Source organism: Oncorhynchus mykiss, chromosome 15 (assembly GCF_057628025.1).
Source record: "Oncorhynchus mykiss isolate SJ-2025 chromosome 15, ASM5762802v1, whole genome shotgun sequence".
NCBI classification, from domain to species: Eukaryota; Metazoa; Chordata; class Actinopteri; order Salmoniformes; family Salmonidae; genus Oncorhynchus; species Oncorhynchus mykiss.
Genome location: NC_143036.1, coordinates 20717059 through 20737551, shown reverse-complemented (window position 1 = coordinate 20737551; position 20493 = coordinate 20717059). Strand labels below are relative to the sequence as shown.

At 41.2% G+C, this 20493-nt stretch overlaps 2 protein-coding genes across 22 annotated transcripts; one reads left to right on the top strand and one right to left on the bottom strand.

Moving 5' to 3' along the window:
- Positions 1-156: 156 nt before the first annotated feature.
- tmem14ca (transmembrane protein 14Ca) lies at positions 157-2469 on the top strand. The gene is made up of 5 exons (XM_021562641.3): positions 157-267; positions 859-931; positions 1101-1202; positions 2056-2143; positions 2258-2469. Exons 2-5 carry the CDS (start codon positions 859-861, stop codon positions 2316-2318), a joined length of 324 nt encoding a protein of 107 aa, XP_021418316.1. The 5' UTR covers positions 157-267; the 3' UTR covers positions 2319-2469.
- Positions 2470-2529: 60 nt separating this feature from the next.
- Positions 2530-16120, bottom strand: mak (male germ cell-associated kinase). 21 transcript variants are annotated; one of them, XM_021562634.3, is made up of 16 exons: positions 15409-16120; positions 13226-13542; positions 11427-11481; positions 11040-11161; positions 10685-10764; positions 9467-9599; positions 9196-9367; positions 8683-8850; positions 7974-8249; positions 6425-6630; positions 5964-6103; positions 5661-5798; positions 5011-5085; positions 4361-4480; positions 4068-4160; positions 2530-3530 (listed from the first exon to the last, which is right to left on the bottom strand). In XM_021562634.3, exons 2-16 carry the CDS (start codon positions 13324-13326, stop codon positions 3370-3372), a joined length of 2040 nt encoding a protein of 679 aa, XP_021418309.1. In that variant the 5' UTR covers positions 13327-13542; positions 15409-16120; the 3' UTR covers positions 2530-3369. The 21 variants fall into 21 exon arrangements, with proteins under 21 accessions (XP_021418309.1, XP_021418308.1, XP_090055665.1 ...); XM_021562633.3 differs by lacking the exon at positions 10685-10764 and adding an exon at positions 10077-10159 and having other exon boundaries at positions 15409-15647; XM_090199539.1 differs by lacking the exon at positions 4068-4160.
- Between the last annotated feature and the right edge of the window lie 4373 nt (positions 16121-20493).

Below are 20493 nucleotides of genomic sequence, written 5' to 3'. Positions count from 1 at the left end.
TGCTAAATCGGCCTTTTGGCAACCAGAGGCCTCTATAATTCTCTATGTTGTCACTTTTAAAACGTTTTGGGTTTGGTTAAATGGGATACGAGTTCTAGTTGTGTGCCAGACAGCTGATGGTATACTGGCTGCCATGTTGAGAAAAACTCCACTTCCCATCAGTTATTTGGCAATGAGTCATTGCTACGATTTACGTTGTGTGCGCCATCATTGGTGGCTCGGTTGTCACTACGAAGCAGCGGTAAAGGACGTATCGAAAGCAGCAAGGTTGTACACAAACGAGTGTTTTAGTATCCAAATGTTTTCAGAGTTTGATAACGTATCTGCATATAAATTAATATCGGTAGCAAACATACATGCTAGTCGAGATTCTAGTATGCATGTAGGCTACTGTGGTGTACTGCTCTCGTAACATTGATGCTAGGCTATGTTGCTCTGACTTACTCTTGTGGGACTGGCTTAGCCTACTAGTTACCCAACCGACACACAAAATGTACCGAAGAAAGTCAAATATGTGATCAACGTTGGGGAAATGAACCACCGTGTTCCCCTGAGGAATTCAGCTGAACTAGGATAGGCTATTGTATGGAAGAACAGTTTAGCTGCAGATACCATTTATTTGCCCACGTTTTGTTTTTTACCACATTCATACTGTATGTACAGTCATTTATGTGTTTTGCAACTATGTAAAAAAATGACAGGCACAGCGCAACAAAATGATCGTTTAATCTTCTATTACTAATTTGCTACATTTGTATCGTCTGCACGTGCCCACTGCCAATTGTTCTGCAGTGGGTGTGTGGGGAATGGCGATAGTAACGTTCTCCCTAATTTACTTCGTTATGTGTTCTAATCTAGATGACTGATTGGGCTGGATATGGGTATGCAGCCCTAATTGCATCCGGGGGAGCGATGGGCTATGTCAAAGCAGGTAAGTTTATTATTGTGCCATCCAGGTTTACTCAATTATATAGTTATGCAGCCATTTACAGGTGAGTTTAATTTATTCTATCATATTTCTACTCTTGTGCTTGCCCATACTTGATAATGAACTGGTAACCAAGTTACCACTCACCCTGTACTTATTTTTATGTCCCCAGGCAGTGTCCCCTCTTTGGCAGCAGGTCTTCTATTTGGAGGCCTAGCTGGGGTTGGTGCCTACCAGATATCACAAGATCCCAAAAATATTTGGGTGTCACTAGGTTGGTGAACTTAGGTGTTGGCCCTTACTGTTTTATGAATGTGAAAGCATGCTTGTGTAATAGTATAGCTTCCTTCCCTCTCCTCGCCCCGAACCAGGGACCCTCTGCACACACCGACAACAGTCACTCACGAAGCATCGTTACCCATCGCGCCACAAAAGCCACGACCCTTGCAGAGCAAAGGGAACACTACTTCAGGTCCCAGAACGAGTGATGTCACCCAATTGAAATGCTATTAGCGCTCACCACCCTTTGACCTCCTTTTCCGCAGCAACCAGTGATCAGAGTCACGGCACCAATGTAACAGTATTTTGAGCTTCCTTCCCTCTCCCCTACCTGGGTTCGAACCAGGGACCCTCTGCACACATCGACAACTGACACCCATGAAGCATCGTTACCCATCGCGCCACAAAAGCTGCGGCCCTTGCAGAGCAAGGAACAACTACTTCAGGTCTCAGAGCGAGTGACGTCACCGACTGAAACACTATTAGCGCGCACCACCGCTAACTAGCTAGCCATTTCACATCGGTTACACTTGCAACAGGCCTCCCATCGCCCAGACCTCTTTTGATCACCGCTAACTAGATACTCATGATGATTAGGTTTACAATAGACAAAAGATGTAATGGGTCCGCACTCAAAGATGTTACATAAAGCTTACTTCCCTTTTCAATTGTAATTTTCACTGCGTCGGGGATAGCATACACAGACGTGCAACATCTTTGAGTGTGGACCCATTAGGTTTGTCAGAATTTGTGGGTTTTACGCACCAGCCAAGCATGATGGTCCCCTATTGATTAGGTCTACAATAGGCCTACTATACTGTACTGAGAGTCATTTCCCCCTGTATCAGTCACATCAGGAGCCCTGGCAGGTGTGATGGGAAAGAGATTCTACGGCTCCAGGAAGATTATGCCTGCTGGAATGATGGCAGCAGCAAGGTAGCTGAGATGACCAACTCCTGCATTTCAGGAATAGGTCATAGGTATGCATGTAGATGATACAGTACATGATCTTACAGTACTTAACGTGTTTATTTTCTCTACTTTCTGTAGTATCCTTATGGTGGGAAAGCTCAGTGTTGGAATGCTGCTGCAGAAGCCCCAGGAGTCATAATACACTGATGTAAAAATCATTATCCTCTTTCTTTTCCATTGTCTTATATTATTCAGGCACAACCGGTCATCAGTCATATGTGGATGTTATTTTGTAAAAATGTATAATTGAACACGGATTTTATCTTCTTTATAAAATGACAAGGATGGCATGTGTTTTTGTTCATATTGTTACACAGATTGTCATTACATGAATGAACCGTTAAGTTGTGTAAAAGGTTTAAAAAAATGGCCAGTGTTTAATAGCTGCATCTTAAGCGTGGATTGTCATAATACATAACTGAAGTCAACACTTCTTTAGCCACTGATACAGTAAGTGCCTATTCAAGAGATTACAATGAGTGATAGGAAACATTTCCTTATAATTTCATTGGAGTTGAGTAATGTAAACAAAAGTTAAAAAATAGAAACAGAATATAACATTATAAAAATCTAAAATACAAAATCCACCATTATTGGTTCTAATCGTATCATAAAACCGATTGTAAGACTAATGTCATTTTTCGGCATCAGACTCAATCCAGACAACACCCAATGGGCTTCAGGACATGGTTATCTTTGAGGGATACTTTAGAGCAGCCCTATCAGCCAGTCTATCATCAATTACCATACAGTAGATCAGTGTTTCCCAACTCTGGTCCTCAAGTACATATTTGTTGTGGCCCAAGACTAGCACACCTGATTCAAGTTGAATCAGGTATTTTTGTCCGGGGCTACAACAACAGTATGTACTGTTGAGGTTACTGAAGGACTGGAGTTGGAAAACACTGCGATAGATGACTCCGGGTCTTCTGTTGAAGTTACAGGGATCAGGCCTCCTGGCGTATGTCTTTCCTTCATACATCACCCAATGATGCCAGTATAAAACAAACATGTATATATCTCCTTGAACATCCCAGTACATGTGCTACTTAGTTGTAATAATGTATTGGAGGTCTTTCAGAAGTACATACACTGAGGGTAGTTAAATTCAGAGCAGAGCAACAAAAGGTTTTCCTTAGCGCAAAGACTGGCTAAACCTGTGAGTTGGTTTAATAGCATCTCTTGATGCACTACCGATTGCCTCCATACTTGGATGCCCAGTCTACCCTCCCATGGACTGGCTGTACAGGTGGACCTCTAGTCAGAAGGTTGCCAGAGGTTTTCCCCAGGGCAGAATAGTCCTGGCCTTTCATTTGAGGCTTGTCCGCCCTCCTTTTCCAGCCGTCGTAATCTGAAAAGAAAAAAGATCTATGTGAGTGACACCTCCATGTGCTGAATTTACTATTCCATATTTACAGGACTCCCTCTATTAACAGACACCCAGGTACAATCCTGAAACAACACCCCTACCACCCATATAGGCACGTGTGTAGATCAGAGTGTTGTGCAGGTATATGCAATATTCTACGCAATTTATCAGTTGGCAGGGTGGAGCAACAGATATTTTTATACCTGTCCAATCCTTTCAGATCTAGGCAAGTGCCCTGGCATGAGGAGGTTGTTTCTGAACAGAGATATAGTGTCTACTGGTATGAGGGAGTTGTTTCTGGACAGGGATATAGTGTCTACTGGTATGAGGGAGTTGTTTCTGGACAGGGATATAGTGTGTCTACTGGTATGAAGGGGTTGTTTCTGGACAGGGATATAGTGTCTACTGGTATGACGGGGTTGTTTCTGGACAGGGATATAGCGTGTCTAGCCCAGCCTCAATGTAACTGTCTCCCTTGTCTGCTTGAGACAGATATCCCTGGGAGACCATCTGCATTACCTTCAGTGTTTTCACTCATGGGCGTGGTGGAAGTGGACTTTGTCTTTGAAGGTTTTGGTTTGACATTTTTGTTATCAGGAGTAGCAAGATCAACTGAGAGGGACAGCAAGAGATGAGTTTAATGCAAAAAAATAAATAATAGAAAATGAGTAAAAAATGACGAAATGTCAGAAAAAGAGAGCATGTAATGGTATAAATCCCTTCCAAGTGGCCTTATCTGTGTCTGCTGTGCCATCTAGTCCAAAGACCAGAGCATTTTTATGCCAATTAAAATGGTAACTATAGGATCTTACTTGTGTGCTGGCCGGCAAGAGGAGCAAGCTGGATCCTTTGACCCACAGAGCCAACCTCTTTCTTCTGAAAGGAGGGAACATAACCTCCAGACAGATTGTACTTTGTACTGACAAAGTTTCCTGAAAGACAAAAAAACGAATTGATTTAAATGTTGACAAATGTTATTCATAAGAATGATTTAATACAGACAAACTTTATTCATAACAAATAACGCTTCACTTGTACATCTTTAGCAGCAGTTCATTTGTTATTTAGAGTTTGGTCATAAAAATGACCATGGTTCCAGCAACCTTAATCTATTTAGTAATCTGGAGCGTGGTTCTCGTGTAGCACTGTGTGTTTGGGCTCCCTCTCCTGCTGTGTCATAATTGGCTGGGCTCATCAACATGTTAACCCACACCCACAGTATTAGGAAAATGGTTGCATAAGCAGAAACACTTATTTCACTTTAGTATATCCAGCATAAAACAAATACATAATAACATGTTACTAAATGTTTATGAAAATTGGGCATTATTGCTAATGATTATACTTAATAATAAACCACTTCAATTCATTTTTACTATAGATCTTAGAGGTCAACAGCAGGAATCCATGAACATACAAAGACATGAACATTCAATTCTAAAAGCCTTTACAATTAAAGTACCTTTAGCTGAATCAGGTATTCTTTCTTTTAGAACAGATTTATCTGTAGATTTATCAGAAGGGTTATCAGTGTCTTCTGCTCCCACAGTTAATGACAGGGGGATAAGACAATACACACATGAAAGCAGAGGGAAAAGAGAGAGCGGAAAGGAGAGAAATTGGTGAAATGATGCAACAATTTATCGAGCCATTAGAGAAGCACAGTGAAATATAAGTCAGAAATAGAGATGAAGATGAGGAAGGCTACTGTAGATTTCTGCGAGAAATTGGGCCATCTAGTCCATAAACTCAAGATGCAGGGTGGGAGGGTGGGCTTGGAGACACTTGATCCTAAGCAACTGTCTTAATAGTCCTCTAATCTCATGAATAAGGAAAGTGGGGGGCAGAGAGAGAGCACAGAGGCACATATTGTGTGTCTGTCTACATGACAAATGAATAATGGAGGCTCCCGTCTCCAAAGTGGCCCAGACGCTTAAGCACAGTAGCATACTCCAAACAGTTGCCTTTTTTGTGCCGAGCCAACACTAAAAGATCAGGGCGAATCAGAAAATGAGCATTGTAGAACTAAAGCATATGACGTGTAGGCCCTTTGTGATATCGGGGCATAAGAGTAGGAGGGCAAGCGTGTAATATAAAGCGACAAAGGGTTACCTGCGTTGACTCTGGTGACGGACAAACCAGCTCCAATGGGGCCGAGGGGTTTACTGTTGACATTGGTGGAGTTGTCCCACAGATCTCGGAGTGTCGGCCCACTGGGCTCCTTGTCTACAGAGTTCTTGCCGATCAACCCTGAAAGGAAAGAAGATCTGGGTCTGAAAATGTGGATGGCTGAAACGGACATAAGAGGACCAGTTGATACATGAGAAAATATACTTCCTACAAATGACTTGCTTATCTCACATTCTTCTTGTTTAAAACAAACAAACAAATAAGCTAATTTTCAATTGGTCTTACCAGGCAGATATCTTGATTGACTAAGGTAATGTTGTCTTGCTGAGGAGCCCGGGAGACTGGAGTCCATTTGGCCCTTCTTAATATTGCTTGGTAACTTAGTAACAGTGCTGAAGGAGTATATCGGTTTTTGCTCTTTGGATCTGATAGATAAGAAAGGCAGAAAATCAAACAGTAGGAACAACTCAAGACGATTAATCTCAGCCAATGAAATATTTCAGTTAGATTGAATATGAACCTCCTACAGGTAAATCAACCTATAACAGGGTAGCTAACTGTAAAGGCCACTTTTCTTTCTCATCGTTTGCACAAATAGTATAACGGTTGTCACAGAAATGGAATTGGTTTGTGCCATAATACATGAAATGTAAACATAAGGTTACAGGTAAATCAATACAAGGAGACATCTATGCAGGGAGGAAGGGGAGAATGGTCCCCTGCTGTAATATAATCATTGATCTTACTGCGCATTACTATGGTCCTTAGGGCCCTTCTCCTCCTCTGATCCAAGGCTGGGTTTCTTGGAGTGGGACACAGAGGTCTCAGAAGGTTCTGACTCATCCCAGCTCTCTGTTGTCTTTACCACTGTCTGGCCCCAGCGCCTCCGCCCGCTCTTCACACCCACCGCTGCACTGTTCTCACTCCCAGTCCCCACCACGACAGATGGCTTCTGCCAAACGCAATACATTTCATAGGACATAAGTAATTCAGTTACAGTTGAAGTCAGAAGTTTACATACACCTTAGCCAAATATATTTAAACTCAGTTTTTCACAATTACTGACATTTAATCATAGTAAAAATTCCCTGTCTTAGGTCAGTTAGAAACACCACTTTATTTTAAGAATGTGAAATGTCAGAATAAGAGTAGAGAGAATGATTTATTTCAGCTTTTATTTCTTTCATCACATTCCCAGTGGGTCAGAAGTTTACATGCACTCAATTAGTATTTGATAGCATTGCCTTTAAATTGTTTAACTTGGGTCAAACATTTTGGGAAGCCTTCCACAAGCCTCCCATGATAAGTTGGGTGAATTTTGGCCCATTCCTCCTGACAGAGCTGGTGTAACTGAGTCAGGTTTCTAGGCCTCCTTGCTCGCACCTGCTTTTTCAGTTCTGCCCACACATTTTCTATGGGATTGAGGTCAGGGCTTTGTGATGGCCACTCCAATACCTTGACTTTGTTGTCCTTCAGCCATTTTGCCACAACTTTGGAAGTATGCTTGGGGTCATTGTCCATTTGGAAGACTCATTTGCAATCAAGCTTTAACATCCTGACTGATGTCTTGAGATGTTGCTTCAATATATCCACATAATTTTCCTCCCCCATGAAGCCATCTATTTTGTGAAGTGATACTTTTGTACCTGTTTCCTCCAGCATTTGGAAATTGCTCCCAAGGATGAACCAGACTTGTGGAGGTCTACATTTGTTTTTCTGAGGTCTTGGCTGATTTCTTTCGATTTTCCTATGATGTCAAGCAAAAAGGCACTGAGTTTGAAGGTAGACCATGAAATATATCCACAGGTACACCTCCAATTGACTCAAATTATGTCAATTAGCCTATCAGAAGCTTCTAAAGCCATGACATCATTTCGGGAATTTTCCAAGCTGTTTAAAGGCACAGTCAATTTAGTGTATTTAAACTGGAATTGTGATACAGTGAATTGTAAATTAAATAATCTGTCTGTAAACAATTGTTGGAAAAATGACTTGTGTCATGCACAAAGTAGATGTCCTAACCGACTTGCCAAAACTATAGTTTGTTAACAATACATTTGTGGAGTGGTTGAAAAACGAGTTTTAATGACTCCAACCTAAGTGTATGCAAACTTCCGACTTCAACTGTACATGTCCAAGTCCAAATAGATACCCAGATGTCTCTGAGTTTGATTTCAAGGGGGGACTGTGTAATAATGTTACAATTGTTATATAACTGCTACTGTTTTTAACATGTTTAGCAGCTATTCCATGTTTCCTCACATCTCTTTGCATGGACACAGTCCTGCCACCCACCGTATTGGAGTTAATGACTTGGCCATGTGGAGATGTCTGGTCAATCTGATGGTCTGTCTGCTGGAGGGGCTGTTGGGGGGCCTGGTGGTGTCTGCTTGAAGCTTTGGGGTGGTTGCCCTGAGACGTCCGGGCAGAGGAGTCTCCTGAAGAGGACTGCAGCTCACCTTTGGGCTCTGATGAGCCTCGGGATTGAGTCCTCACCGTGGCCTTGCGTATCTCACTCCCGGGCCGAGGCCCCAACACCTGACCCACCTGGAAGTAAGGGTACCGCAGAGCCTAGAACACAGAATGGGGATATGAATAGGATGAATTACTTATCATTAATGACTCCAGAACATAAAGGACATATGTTGACCAGCCATAAACAGGCATTGCGTAAGCAGCACACAGAAGAGCCCCATGAGGCTCTTGGGGTAATCAGTCTTAGTGGGCATGACTCACTGCACACCTAGCCAACGACTATGTAACAGGCATTACAGTGCTGCTTAACCGTACCTCTTCCTCCCTCACCAGCTAACACAGACACTGGAACTCAGAACCTCAGTCTTTTGACAACATCTTAGCCAGCTATGCCACCAAATAGCTAGAAATTTGGTGGCGTGGAGAGACATTTCAAGCTGAGGAATGAGTTTTTATCATACCCCATCAGTTACATATAGGAGTTGAAACAGATCTGGGAGCAGGCTACAGCACTGTGATGACTGAATACCTGCACGGCCGTGGGTCTTTTCTTAGGGTCCCACATGAGCAGGTCCTTCATCAGGGTGATGGCCTCTGTGCTGGCGTTGGGGATGAGGGTCTTCAGGTGGGTGGGCACACACTGAGGGAAGCGGAAGTTCATGGCCGAGGCCAGCTGGTATCCCTCCGGCCAGTCAGACTGGTAGAACAGGAGAGGAAAGTTATTTTAGAGAAATAATACTGCATGACGTTTCATTAACTCTCTCAATGCTTCACAATATCTGTGTATATTGGAAGCAATACAGTATGTCAACTATTCAAACCCATTAGAGCTAATTGTAATAGATTTGGAATATAAACAGATCCCATTACACAAATGTCAATAGAAAACAGTATTATTCTAATCAGTTTAAATGAGCATGAATAGCTGGTTTACTGGATTACTTCCAACACACACATTTTCACCAGGCCATCATTTAAACTATAACACACTAGTACTATATCTCTCTGTAGACAGAGGATTGGTTGCTCTTCCCTCTCTTACCTTCTTGACTGTCCCCAGAACCTGGCAGATCTTGAAGATCTCGTCCACCTCGCTGTTCCCGGGGAATAGAGGCCTAAGTGTGTAGAGCTCAGCCATGATGCAGCCCACTGCCCACATGTCTATGGGAGAGCTGTAGATGGACGACCTGAGCAGCACCTCTGGGGCGCGATACCTGGACACGACGACAGCGCAGCGTTTTTTCAACTTCGTTATGCATTGTTAAAATAAGAGGGGACCAAAAGTCCCCACTAGACTATGGAGGGTACCTCACCATCTTGTGGACACGTAGTCCGTGTATGGGGGGCGGGAGCGGATCTCTCTGGCCAATCCAAAGTCGGCTATCTTGACTAGCTCTGGGCCCATGCAGAGCAGGTTTTCAGGTTTCATATCCCGGTGGAAGAATCCTACACAAGGGGTCATGGAGAACACTCAGCTCAACCTCTTCACAGGTCATCCAGAAGGACGTTTTAAATATTTATATTGACCATGGAGTGTTTAGGTGAAGACCACATTTCATACTTGATTACTGTAATGGATTTTAGTTGTACATGAATCATTCAGTCAAAATAGATTCAAATGGCTTTAAATTGATAGTTCAGTACATTTATTTGGGATTGACATCTATAGATGGATTCTAATATACTGGGATCTACACACAACAAGCATACAATAAGGATTTTGCTTGACTTGAGACCACTTTTGAGGAAAATATCAGACTAACTTTGAACCAACCATCCCTTTAATCCCAAGACAATGGAGTGAACCATCCCTTTAATATGCATCATATGGGGTTTTGCGACATGGAGTAGTATGCTAATTTACAAAAAGCAATGTCACGCAAACAATAGACAAAAGAGCAGCAGGAGGACAAAGCATCTTACCATGCTTGTGCACAAATGCCATACCAGACAGCACTTGGAACATGATGTTCCTAATTTCATTCTCAGTGAACATCTTATTTTCCCTGGCAGCGCAAAGGAAAGGCACACAAGAGGAAAAAAAGAAAGGAGGGAGGAGAAAAGAGACAAAATAAGAAGAGAGAGAGATGAGATAGGGAAACAGCCCCCAGGATGCATGCAGCCCATAGGACTAGTGGAAACCGTGGCCGTGTTGGACAAACACAGACTGAGTTAGCGTGGTGTGAGAAAAGAACAACTCTTGCTAAGTCACTCACGCTCTAACAGGCCAGATGGACTAGAAACCTGTTTACCTCAAAGTTTAAAGTGCTTTTCAACGCTGGGTTGCACAAGTGAGGTATCCACATGTCCGTTCACCGAAACAGCAAGACAACGGAGGTCTAACCAAGGGTGACAGCCAGCCAGGTGCTAGCTAGCTAGCGTGTGAAAGGCTAAATATTTGTCAGTGTTTACAGACAATAGCCAACTCTATGAATGATGGGAGTGCCCGTGACAGCAGAGACCTCTGTAGCCCCAGTTGTCCTTGGTGTGTCAGAGGACAGAGTCAAGTGGTTCTTATGCGGGAGACCTACCATGTTTATGGATAAATGATAGGCCTTGTAATATCTGAAAGCTTATGTTTCTGATCGCTGATTCAGGGAACAATTTATTTCTGCAAATGAAGAATTGATAGAATTGTCAACTGATAAGACTCTATATGAAACTTCAAGTAAATGTTGGGTTGTGTTCATAAGGGCACAGAACGAAAAACATTTTTAAACGTTTTGTAACGGAAAACGAAAATACAGCTTTTTTCACATTTCTTCAGTTTGGTGCCAAATGAACACAATCCTGTTGATTCCCACTCTTAAATAAATTACTTCCCCAACAAGCATTATCTATTAAACCATTTTCAGGGTTTCGTCGTTTGAAATGAAACGCCCTTACCTGTCCTTCATGAGCTGATAGAGATTTTCTTTCATGTATTCAAAGACAAAGTACAGGTGGTCGTTTTCTCTGATGACTTCCTTTAACTTCACCACGTTGGCATGATTCAGCTTCTTCAGGGACTGTGGAAATACATCATGGGATGGACCAAGATGATGAAGTATGATTATGTCTTTAAATGAAATATAGTGACAAACATTCTCTAGAATATAATCATCATAAAATATCAACTGAAATTGAATCATTAAATTCCATAAGCAAGACACGGATGTCATTGTTGTTAGTGATAATTGTAAGCACTTCCAGTTGGTGCTGATACCATCCTGTATGAAACATGAAATGTACCTAAAACATTCTGTTAATCATGTGTTGTGTACCAATCTTTACCTTTACTTCTCTCAGATTCATGCACTCTTCCCACGAATAAAACTTCCTCTTCATTCTGTAAAACGAGACAAACAACATGGTGTTTACAGTTTCAATACCATTTTCTCACTCTACAGGAACATACTATATTTATTATTTACTCTGCAGCCCAGTATTTACATAGAAATCCCACACTAATATATAGCATAAGAATATCCTAATCGTTACATTTCAGTTTCTCTGTAATCTATACAAGCACACCTACTAAATTTGTAATGCTAAGATATTAATTATTATTAGGCCTAATTATTTCAGTTAAAGTGCCAAAAATGTATCTATCTATATAGTGACCACATCTTTTCAATAAATGCTAGGTAAACACTAACTGAAAAAGGACTGTAAAACAAGGCGTTAGTGCATCGTCGGGGCGTCATTTACAGATGTACTGTACATGAAATTAAACCTTATTCCCAATTAACATTGGAGGTGTCCATTACGTGTCAGCTAATACATGTTGCTATGCTTGGTAGATAGTAGGTCCACCACCTGGTATAACTGACACTCTAGTACAACCTAATCCGTCGAGGACCTTTATTCTGACACTCCCACCTGATATTATGTAACTGGACACTGGGACCTGCAGATATCACACTCCTCCTCCTCCCGTGCATCCGTCAATGCCTCTCTCCGCAGCAACACAACACTGCAGACTACTTTCACTCCTTTCACCGTCACCATGGCTATCACTTTGCATGGTAACGAAGCGTTCAACCCCCCCCCCCCTCCCCGTATCCATTATTCAACCTACCCTCCATGATGAAAGGCAGAGTTGTAAGCTGGCTTGCCTTAGTCATGGGGAAACCTAAAGTGAGACTTCAGCCGGATTTGTTTGTAGTTAGGCATTATACAACCAGAGAATGTGTATGGTTCCGGAGTGTGGTTACCTTAAACCTAACCTTAAGCCTAACATTAATCCTGAACTTAACCAATATTGATCCCTATGCTTAACCCTTCCCTTTCTGTCAGCTGAATATATACTTCCTTGTTACTACGTTGTGCCAGGCATGGTGTTTAAGTCATCATGACTCATGAAGGTGTATTTTAGGATGGTAGTGCACTTATGTGCTTCAAAATGGCCGCTTGTGAGAACACTTAAGGAGTCTGCATGCCTCCCTCCCGAAACAGTACGGAAGAGTTTGTGACATTTTGTGATGTTTTTGTTAGTTTTAGACTTCGGTAAGGGTTTTTTCAGCTGTTTGGGCACACAACATTTTTTCTCGAGGCAAGCCGAAGTCGGTAGCCAAAGTCGACACCCCTTCGTCAATGATAGGTCAACAGTAAGGATTCTTCAATTAAGTCTTTCAACAAGAGACAACTCGTTTTCATGCACATTTTTTAATTGAGAAATACTGCACCATACATTTAATGTAAAATTACATGACTAAGATCTCCTCTGCAAAAACGTCAAAATTAATGACAGATTTCTTGAGTTATATTAGATGAATTCTGACTATTTTGAGGAAGTGTATACTGGCTATGGCGTTTCAAAATTGACAAACAGTACTATTGCTGCTTTTTTCTTGTTTTTCAAGCAAAAGTCTTTTAAGGGAGTATGTGAGCACACTCGTTCGGTTTCGCCTAGCTGAAGCCAAACTGAAGCATACTGACACCTTTAGCCTCTCAGAACAAAGCCATGTGAGTAAACAAACCACCCAGACCCTTGACTAGTTTATTAGTACTATACGCACGTACCTGTTGATGGCCACCAGTGTAGGACTATACGTACCTGTTGATGGCCACCAGTGTAGGACTATACGTACCTCTTGATGGCCACCAGTTCTCCCGACTCGTTGCTTTTCCCCATCAGCACGCTGCCATAGGTGCCATCTCCCAACTGCTTCAGCTGCGTGTAGCGATTCATTGTCTCAGAATCATCGGCTTGGGGGAGTTGCAGGGTGCTTCTCTCTCCTAAATGATAGTTCTACCAGTCCTCTCTTTCTCGCTCACTATGTCAATATGTGATGTTCTTCATTGGTGGGATTCACAACAGGTCACACAGGAACGGTGCCATTGCTCTCTCCTGATCGCCACACTGGAGGTCAGCCAAATGTTACACTCCTTCCTGATGCTGGCATATCTTCAACAACACAGGAAAAAATACAATACTGTCAACTTTAAGGTAACCAGTCGCCTACAGGAAATCATAAGACAACAACAAAACAGGACTTTCAGTAGTGGAAGCTCCCAAATTATAGTCCTAAATATCTCAATGAAAGGGCTGTTAAATGAAAGTAAAGAAGTAGAGAACGTCCTCTCTTCCTCCTCATTGAGAAAGAGGTTGAGGAGGTGGATTAAGTGTGTGACAGCAGGGCTTGAGCCTGAGCTGACGCCGTCGTCACACTACCCAGGGACATGACACATCCGTGGCCAGGCGTGGCCTGCCGGTGATTAGGTCCACTGGGATATAAATAGGGCATTACATCACCACCATGCTCACTTACCAGCACTCACTCTATCCCAAGCTCCCAACTCCCAACCCTGCATGACTGGCAATTGGATTTCAAGGGGCACAGCAACAGTAATCAGAGTGTTGGCTGCTATAGTACAGAGGTTTGTTTAAGGTAAACATGTCATGTCATGCTTACGACAGAGACACAGCATTGCCCATGTAGGCTATGACCCCAGTTGCTTTGTGTTATATTCTGAGGGGACGATACAATATAGTCTAAATATAGCAAACCATTATCAAAAGACTAAAATGACAGAGAGGCTATATAAGTCTACCTCAATCTAGAGTTTGTTCAATAAAGGAGACTAAAATGGACATCTCAAACCAGATTTCTTATCTGAATTAGACACTGTAGGATTGACAAAGCCATTTGGTCTCTTTGGCTAATTCTGATTTCAGATGCAGTTATAGGTGATCATTGTTGAGTGGAAATTTGAATAGTCATATCGCCAACAGCTTTCTAAACAGCCATATTTGAACAAAAAAATGGGCACATCTAGGGTAAATAATAATACCACTATATGTGTATACTGTCTGTATTTAGGCTAGTCGATTCAAAGCCACGGAATTAGATTATTCTCTAGGATTAAATAAGACTGGTCTACTCAATTGAATTTCAAGACAGGAAAGAGACTGCTCTCCATCAAATATGAAAATAATATTTTGAAAATACTTTGCACTCTTCTTGTAGTAGACAAAAGTCTGCCCTAAATCACTTTATAAAATAACTGAAAACAGAGAAAACTGCATAAAAGTATTATGTTCTATCTTCTCTATGATTTTAATTGCTTGCTCCAGTCTATAGCAAAACTCCCTTTCCATATGCCTCTAAAATAGGCAGGGAATGGTGAGCAAGGAAGGGCCTCTGTAACAGATTGCTGGAGTCCACTAAGCTTTCGCAGTATTGTAATCTGTTAGAGAGGGGTTTAGGAGGAATTACAAAGATGTATTAAAGGCACATGACATTAAGAAGCTCCTGAAGGTCGATGATGAAGCTGAAATATGCACACGTTTTATGATACCAAAAGTGCTAGGATAACCTAACAACCACAAGGGAATTAGAGATTTGAATTGAGAGACAGTATTTTCTGGGTAAAAAACTACTGTCACTGACATGATAAAATTGGACACAGGCACAATATGTCAAGATGCCTTGCATTTCAAATGAATAAAACTCAAATTATATTAGAACCTAACCTTAAATTGAAGCTATGCTGATACCAAGTGTTTCACATTTCTAAAAAATAAAGAATATTCATGCCTTGAATAATATTATATTTGACAAACTTCTGTCTCTTAATTATTATAGCCTATTATACAGGCCTATTTTTGGCTTAGAATTAACCTACACAACAGTTACGTTATATGTTCTGTCATGTGTGGACATGTGTTGACATATGCCCATAATAACAGTCCTCTCAACTGTCCCTCTTTCTTGGCCAAAACGTTTCTTCTTGGCTGCCTGTCTTTAAAAAATATTTTATCGGAACTCACCATTTTAGGGTGTTGTTCCTCCCACTGTTTTCTGAGCTTGTAGATAGCGCTGAAGTTTCTTGAGATAAAATGCAAGTGGCGTCCTTAGTGTTCCGATAAGGTGTGTGGCGCTTCTCCTTGGCAACGTACACAGACCAACGATGTCGGGTGGAAACGCAATGGTTTGTGGGACTTATTGTCGCGTGCCTGAGTGTGTCTTCAGAGTCGAGGCCTACCACCAAGGCTAACCAGGGGCCGACGAAACCACAGGCTTCTATATTTGCGTTAGCATGGCACACAGTACACAAGTAGTCAACCAAATACCAGTAAAATAGTCCTCATCATAGCCCCGCTGCCACCAGATGGCGCTATTATTCTTTACATATTTTGTCACCCACAGAGCAGCATACCTAGGCAACCTTTCAGGCTTATCTCTGCGCCTTCGGTTCCCTCAGGTAAGTGTTTGCCAGCCATTTCGCACAAAAGTGTAGTTCGTTCCCGACGTTTGAATGATTTTTAATAATAATTTTAAAATTTATATTGGCATTTTCAAGACAACTTGGAACTATGGAGAAAAAAACGGGGTAAAATCATGGCGCCAGTGATCTTCAGGTCAGACCTTTAGAAAGATGCCCGAATATCCGAATTGGAATTCCGAGTTGGATGACAGCTCAAAACTATTTTTTCCCCTTCGGAGCTCCTTTTCTTCCGAGTTTCCGGAGGGTCAATTGGTGCTTTCAAGACAACTGGGAACGAGGGAAAAACGAGGTCAAATCATGACGTCAGTGATCTTTGGAGCTTTAGAAAGATGCTACTGCATTAGAGGCTAACTTCTTTAGTGCATATTGATGAAATTATCTCCTGACCTGGGGAGTTTTGTTAAAAGCCCTAACACTGGCTCTAAACATTAACATCATTTTCTGTACGTTTTTGGAAACATAAGGAACATATTTCAGATCAGCAATAAATATTTTTTTTCAACAAAAGGTTAAACTACTACACACCTTTTATAATGTTAGTCTTCCCACAGGGTCATATCTCCATGTTACATGGCTTGTTTACTGAATACAGATGGAAGACAGAGTGCGGTTTCCTCCACACAATAATGTGATGATTGTCAGATTAATATAATAGTTCCATTTAAAACGTTTAAATGCTTTGCAAGAATAACAATTTCCCCAATAATCCTGTTTACACGGACACCTCTGAAATCAGGCAACCTGATAAATGCAGAAAATCACCAATCAAAATAAACATTCTACCACAGCGAAAATTTTATTTTTTTGAAGTATATTTGTTTCGGAGTTCGGACATATAAAGTTTGTGTGTGAAAATGACTTATAAAACGCATACATTCAGCTGTTCCGAACACAGCTAAAGAGGGAGGCTAGCTCGGCTGGTGCTAGCTAGCACATGCGCAGATCAAATACACTTCTGGAACACCGATTAAGGTGTTTACTGTTTTAATGATTCTAAAGATTGCTCAGAAAGAGAAAGGCATTTACATGACTATTGCATCATCTGTCTACTGCCATAGTCAGTTCGATATCTAATTATTAGTGGGCATGTAGACCTCCTCAGTGGCGGCCACCTGTGTTAATTAGCGATCTAACATTCTCCGAACACCTGTGTGTAAGTGTAACTGGGGAGGAAGTGTAGTGCATCAACTGAAGGCATGCCGCTTGTGGATCTGTGCAAAACTGCTACAGTAAGTGTATATTTTTTATTTGAAATATTATTTCTCTGATATGCAGACATGCACCTTATTTTTCATATGTTTTTCGAAAACCGTTTTGAAAGCAATGATGATTTACTTTTCTAAATTTTAAAACACAGCTTCCTAATTGTAGTAAACGCTGAAAACGATGTTTCCCAGTTGGTGCTCGTTTTTTTCTGAGTTCCATGTGTCTTGAACACACTGAAGTCGGAAGTCAGAGATTTCCGAGTTCCCAGTTGTTTTCAACGCGGCAATGCACCAACAACTAAAGAACGTTGACGCGCAAGGCAAAACTTCTCAGCTGTTTTGGTGCAGTACCCACCACGCCCTACAGCTTAAAGCGAATCCATGCACATGCGCAGATACTATGTGAAAGCGAGGTATTGCACCTCGCTCATCGCAATAGCTGAGTCCTTAGAATCTTTAGTTGCTACATAATTTTTTGGCTTCTAAATTAATGATAGGTAGGCCTACCCATGGATTCTTGAAGAATATAACTTATAAATGCCTCATGTGCTTAGTTCAAATGTCGTACCCCATCAAAACCCAACCTACGTTTGTTTTTAAACAATGCAAATGTAAACAAACACTTAATTTTGATATCATAGATTGTCTATGAATTTGAAAGTGGTTACATTTCTCCAGGCCCATTCCTCAGCTTTTACCCGAAACGAAGGTGAGGTGACGACTTTGTTTTTGTTTCAATTAAGGGCTCTAGCTTTAAACCACTATTTTGTAAAAATCACATCATTGGTCATCCAAATAATTATACCGTCCTTGGCATGAAGTGGAACTGTACTGAGATAATGTATACCGGTTGTTTGTTTCTCAATCCACAAGGGTTTGTGATACACAAATTGAAATTCACAGTAACGTTTTCCAATACAAGGAATACAGGAGCCAGTTTCCCGACCCAATATAAATCATTTAAAATGGCTAATCTAACAAAGAAAATATTGACTCTCCTATAATTATTTTCAAAACGTACCTCTAGAAAAGCATTCATTTTCAGTCACATTATATTTATCAGTTTGTCCACTATTCCATTGTTTATTTCACCTATCATAGCAAAACAGAGTAACACGGCTCTGACAGTGGCAGCAAGAGACCCAATTGTCTCAGGCTGAGGCACTCAGTGTCCAAAGTAACACTTCAGACAGACCAGTCAAAAGGGACAAGGAGGAAAGGCACAGGGAAATGGATTTTTTAACATCCCCATCCTCTAAGTGATTTTAGCATGGACTGAGCTCTCTGAGTAAGAAGCACCAGCTGACTACCAGCAGCACTCTACTGATTGAAGTTTCATCCTTTATTTGACTAGTGGTTGGAGATGGAGTGTCTGCCTTTTTATTATAAGACTCAGGTGCAGTGGACACACACTGAGTGTACAACACATTAGGAACACCTGCTCTTTCCATGCCGTAGACTGACCAGGTGAATCCAGGTGAAAGCTATGATCCCTTATTGAAGTCACTTTGATTAGTGTACTGTAGAGGAAGGGGAGGAGACAGGTTAAAGAGGGATTTTTAAGCCTTGGCACAATTTAGACATGGATTGTGTGTGTGCCATTCAGAGGGTGAATGGACAAGACAAAATATTTAAGTGCCTTTGAACGGGGTATGGTAGAAGGTGCCTGGCACACCGGTTTGAGTGTGTCAAGAACTACAAGGCTGCTGGGTTTTTCATTCACAACAGTTTCTCGTGTGTATCAAGAAGGGTCCACCACCCAAAGGACATCCAGCCAACTTGACACAACTGTAGGAAGCATTGGAGGTAACATGGGCCAGCATCCCTGTGAAACGCTTTTGACAACTTGTAGTCCATGCCCCGACGAAATGAGGCTATTCTGAGGCCTGAAGAGGCTGCAACTCAATATAAGGAAGGTGTTCCTAATGTTTTGTACACTCAGTGTATAGTCCCCCTCTATACTGGTTCTCCGGTCAAGGCGACATTGGGAGAATTGTCGTAACTCCGTATTGGAAACACTTCAGTGTCTCAGTGTTTGTAATTGATGAATGCTGTTCAAACTGTTGATTTAATGAGGTTGTTGTAATAACACTTCTTGGGAGAGATGGTCATGGGTCATCCTCACCTAAAAATATTTTTTCCTACTGTTGATAATCTATTCCTTTTGGCACAATATACCTGCGCAGAGCTATTATTGAGTATTATGATACATTTGTAACATTTATTAGCAGTGTATAACTCCCCTGATATTATTTTTTCCCCTAAGAGCAGTCTTCCCTCACTCCCCATCCACCCACATGAAACAACACCTCTGATAAGGGCGTCTATGTAAGCTTTTCTATTCACTTGTATATTATTTCCGTCTTATATGCTTTAAACAAAGTGAAAAATGTAATCGAATTTAAACATCTATAATAACTAAATATATCCTGGATTTCAAGAGTTCAAGTTTAGAGTTCAAGTTTAAATACTTATTTGGGTTGTTCCATTTGATTTCAATCACTTTATGACCGCACCCCGTTCGATGTGGACAAAACATTCCATACATATTTGCCCATGGTAGAAGTGGTCAGAAAGTAACTTTTTGGACCTGAATGCCAAAACATTTACGAGATAGAGCTACTCAAAGTTGACCCATTTTGCATACCCCACCCTACCATCAGACATCAATGTCTTCATCACTGGAAAATATAAACTGTTGAGTTTTATATTATTTAAAAGCTTACAAACAGGGTTGTCTTTAACCTTAAACGTCAATTATCTAAAAAAAAGCATAAACTCCGATTTTTTGGGGTTCACATACGTCACGTGAAAAAACTCATTCCATAGAGGGCCGAGTGTCTGCGGGTTTTCGCTCCTCCCTGGTACTTGATTGATGAAATAAGGTCACTAATTAGCAAGGAACTCCCCTCACCTGCTGTTCTTCATTGAATGGAAAAACTAAAACCAGCAGACACTAGGCCCTTTATGGAATGAGTTTGACACCCCTGGTATATGTTGTAGTTTAGGCACTATTTTACATAATCTGAGGTGTTTGTGTTGTGCCCTCCATCAGCTGAGACACAGCATACTCTTGAATAAAGGGTGGGTGTCATTTCAATCAAATAAATATAAATGGACCTCAATCAAATAAATATATATGCCTTCAGACCACTACAATTTAACTTGGACATTATTCAATTTGAATAAAAATTGATGATCTATATTTCTATCATTCCTATTGAAGATTGACAGTAAAAATGTAAAACGACTCCTATATTCTCATTCATGTCAACATTCTCTGATGTGTGGGTCTCCAACCCTCTTTGTGCTACCATTTGAATGTTGAAATTTAAATTGTATCCCCATTTTAGTACATTTATCAGCCAAAACATGACACCCACCCTATATTGAAGAGTATGCTGTGTCTCAACTGATGGCGG

What these genes read in the sequence shown, in the direction of transcription:
- tmem14ca (XM_021562641.3), top strand. Translation starts at nt 859, where the DNA reads ATGACTGATTGGGCTGGATATGGGTATGCAGCCCTAATTGCATCCGGG. An exon ending in GATGGGCTATGTCAAAGCAG is followed by an intron (nt 932 to 1,100) that starts GTAAGTTTATTA and finishes TTATGTCCCCAG; the next exon opens with GCAGTGTCCCCTCTTTGGCA. An exon ending in AAATATTTGGGTGTCACTAG is followed by an intron (nt 1,203 to 2,055) that starts GTTGGTGAACTT and finishes CCCCTGTATCAG; the next exon opens with TCACATCAGGAGCCCTGGCA.
- mak (XM_021562633.3), bottom strand. Translation starts at nt 13,326, where the DNA reads ATGAATCGCTACACGCAGCTGAAGCAGTTGGGAGATGGCACCTATGGC. An exon ending in GACTACGTGTCCACAAGATG is followed by an intron (nt 9,368 to 9,466) that starts GTGAGGTACCCT and finishes CGTCGTGTCCAG; the next exon opens with GTATCGCGCCCCAGAGGTGC. An exon ending in CATGAGTGAAAACACTGAAG is followed by an intron (nt 3,531 to 4,067) that starts GTAATGCAGATG and finishes TTTTCTTTTCAG; the next exon opens with ATTACGACGGCTGGAAAAGG.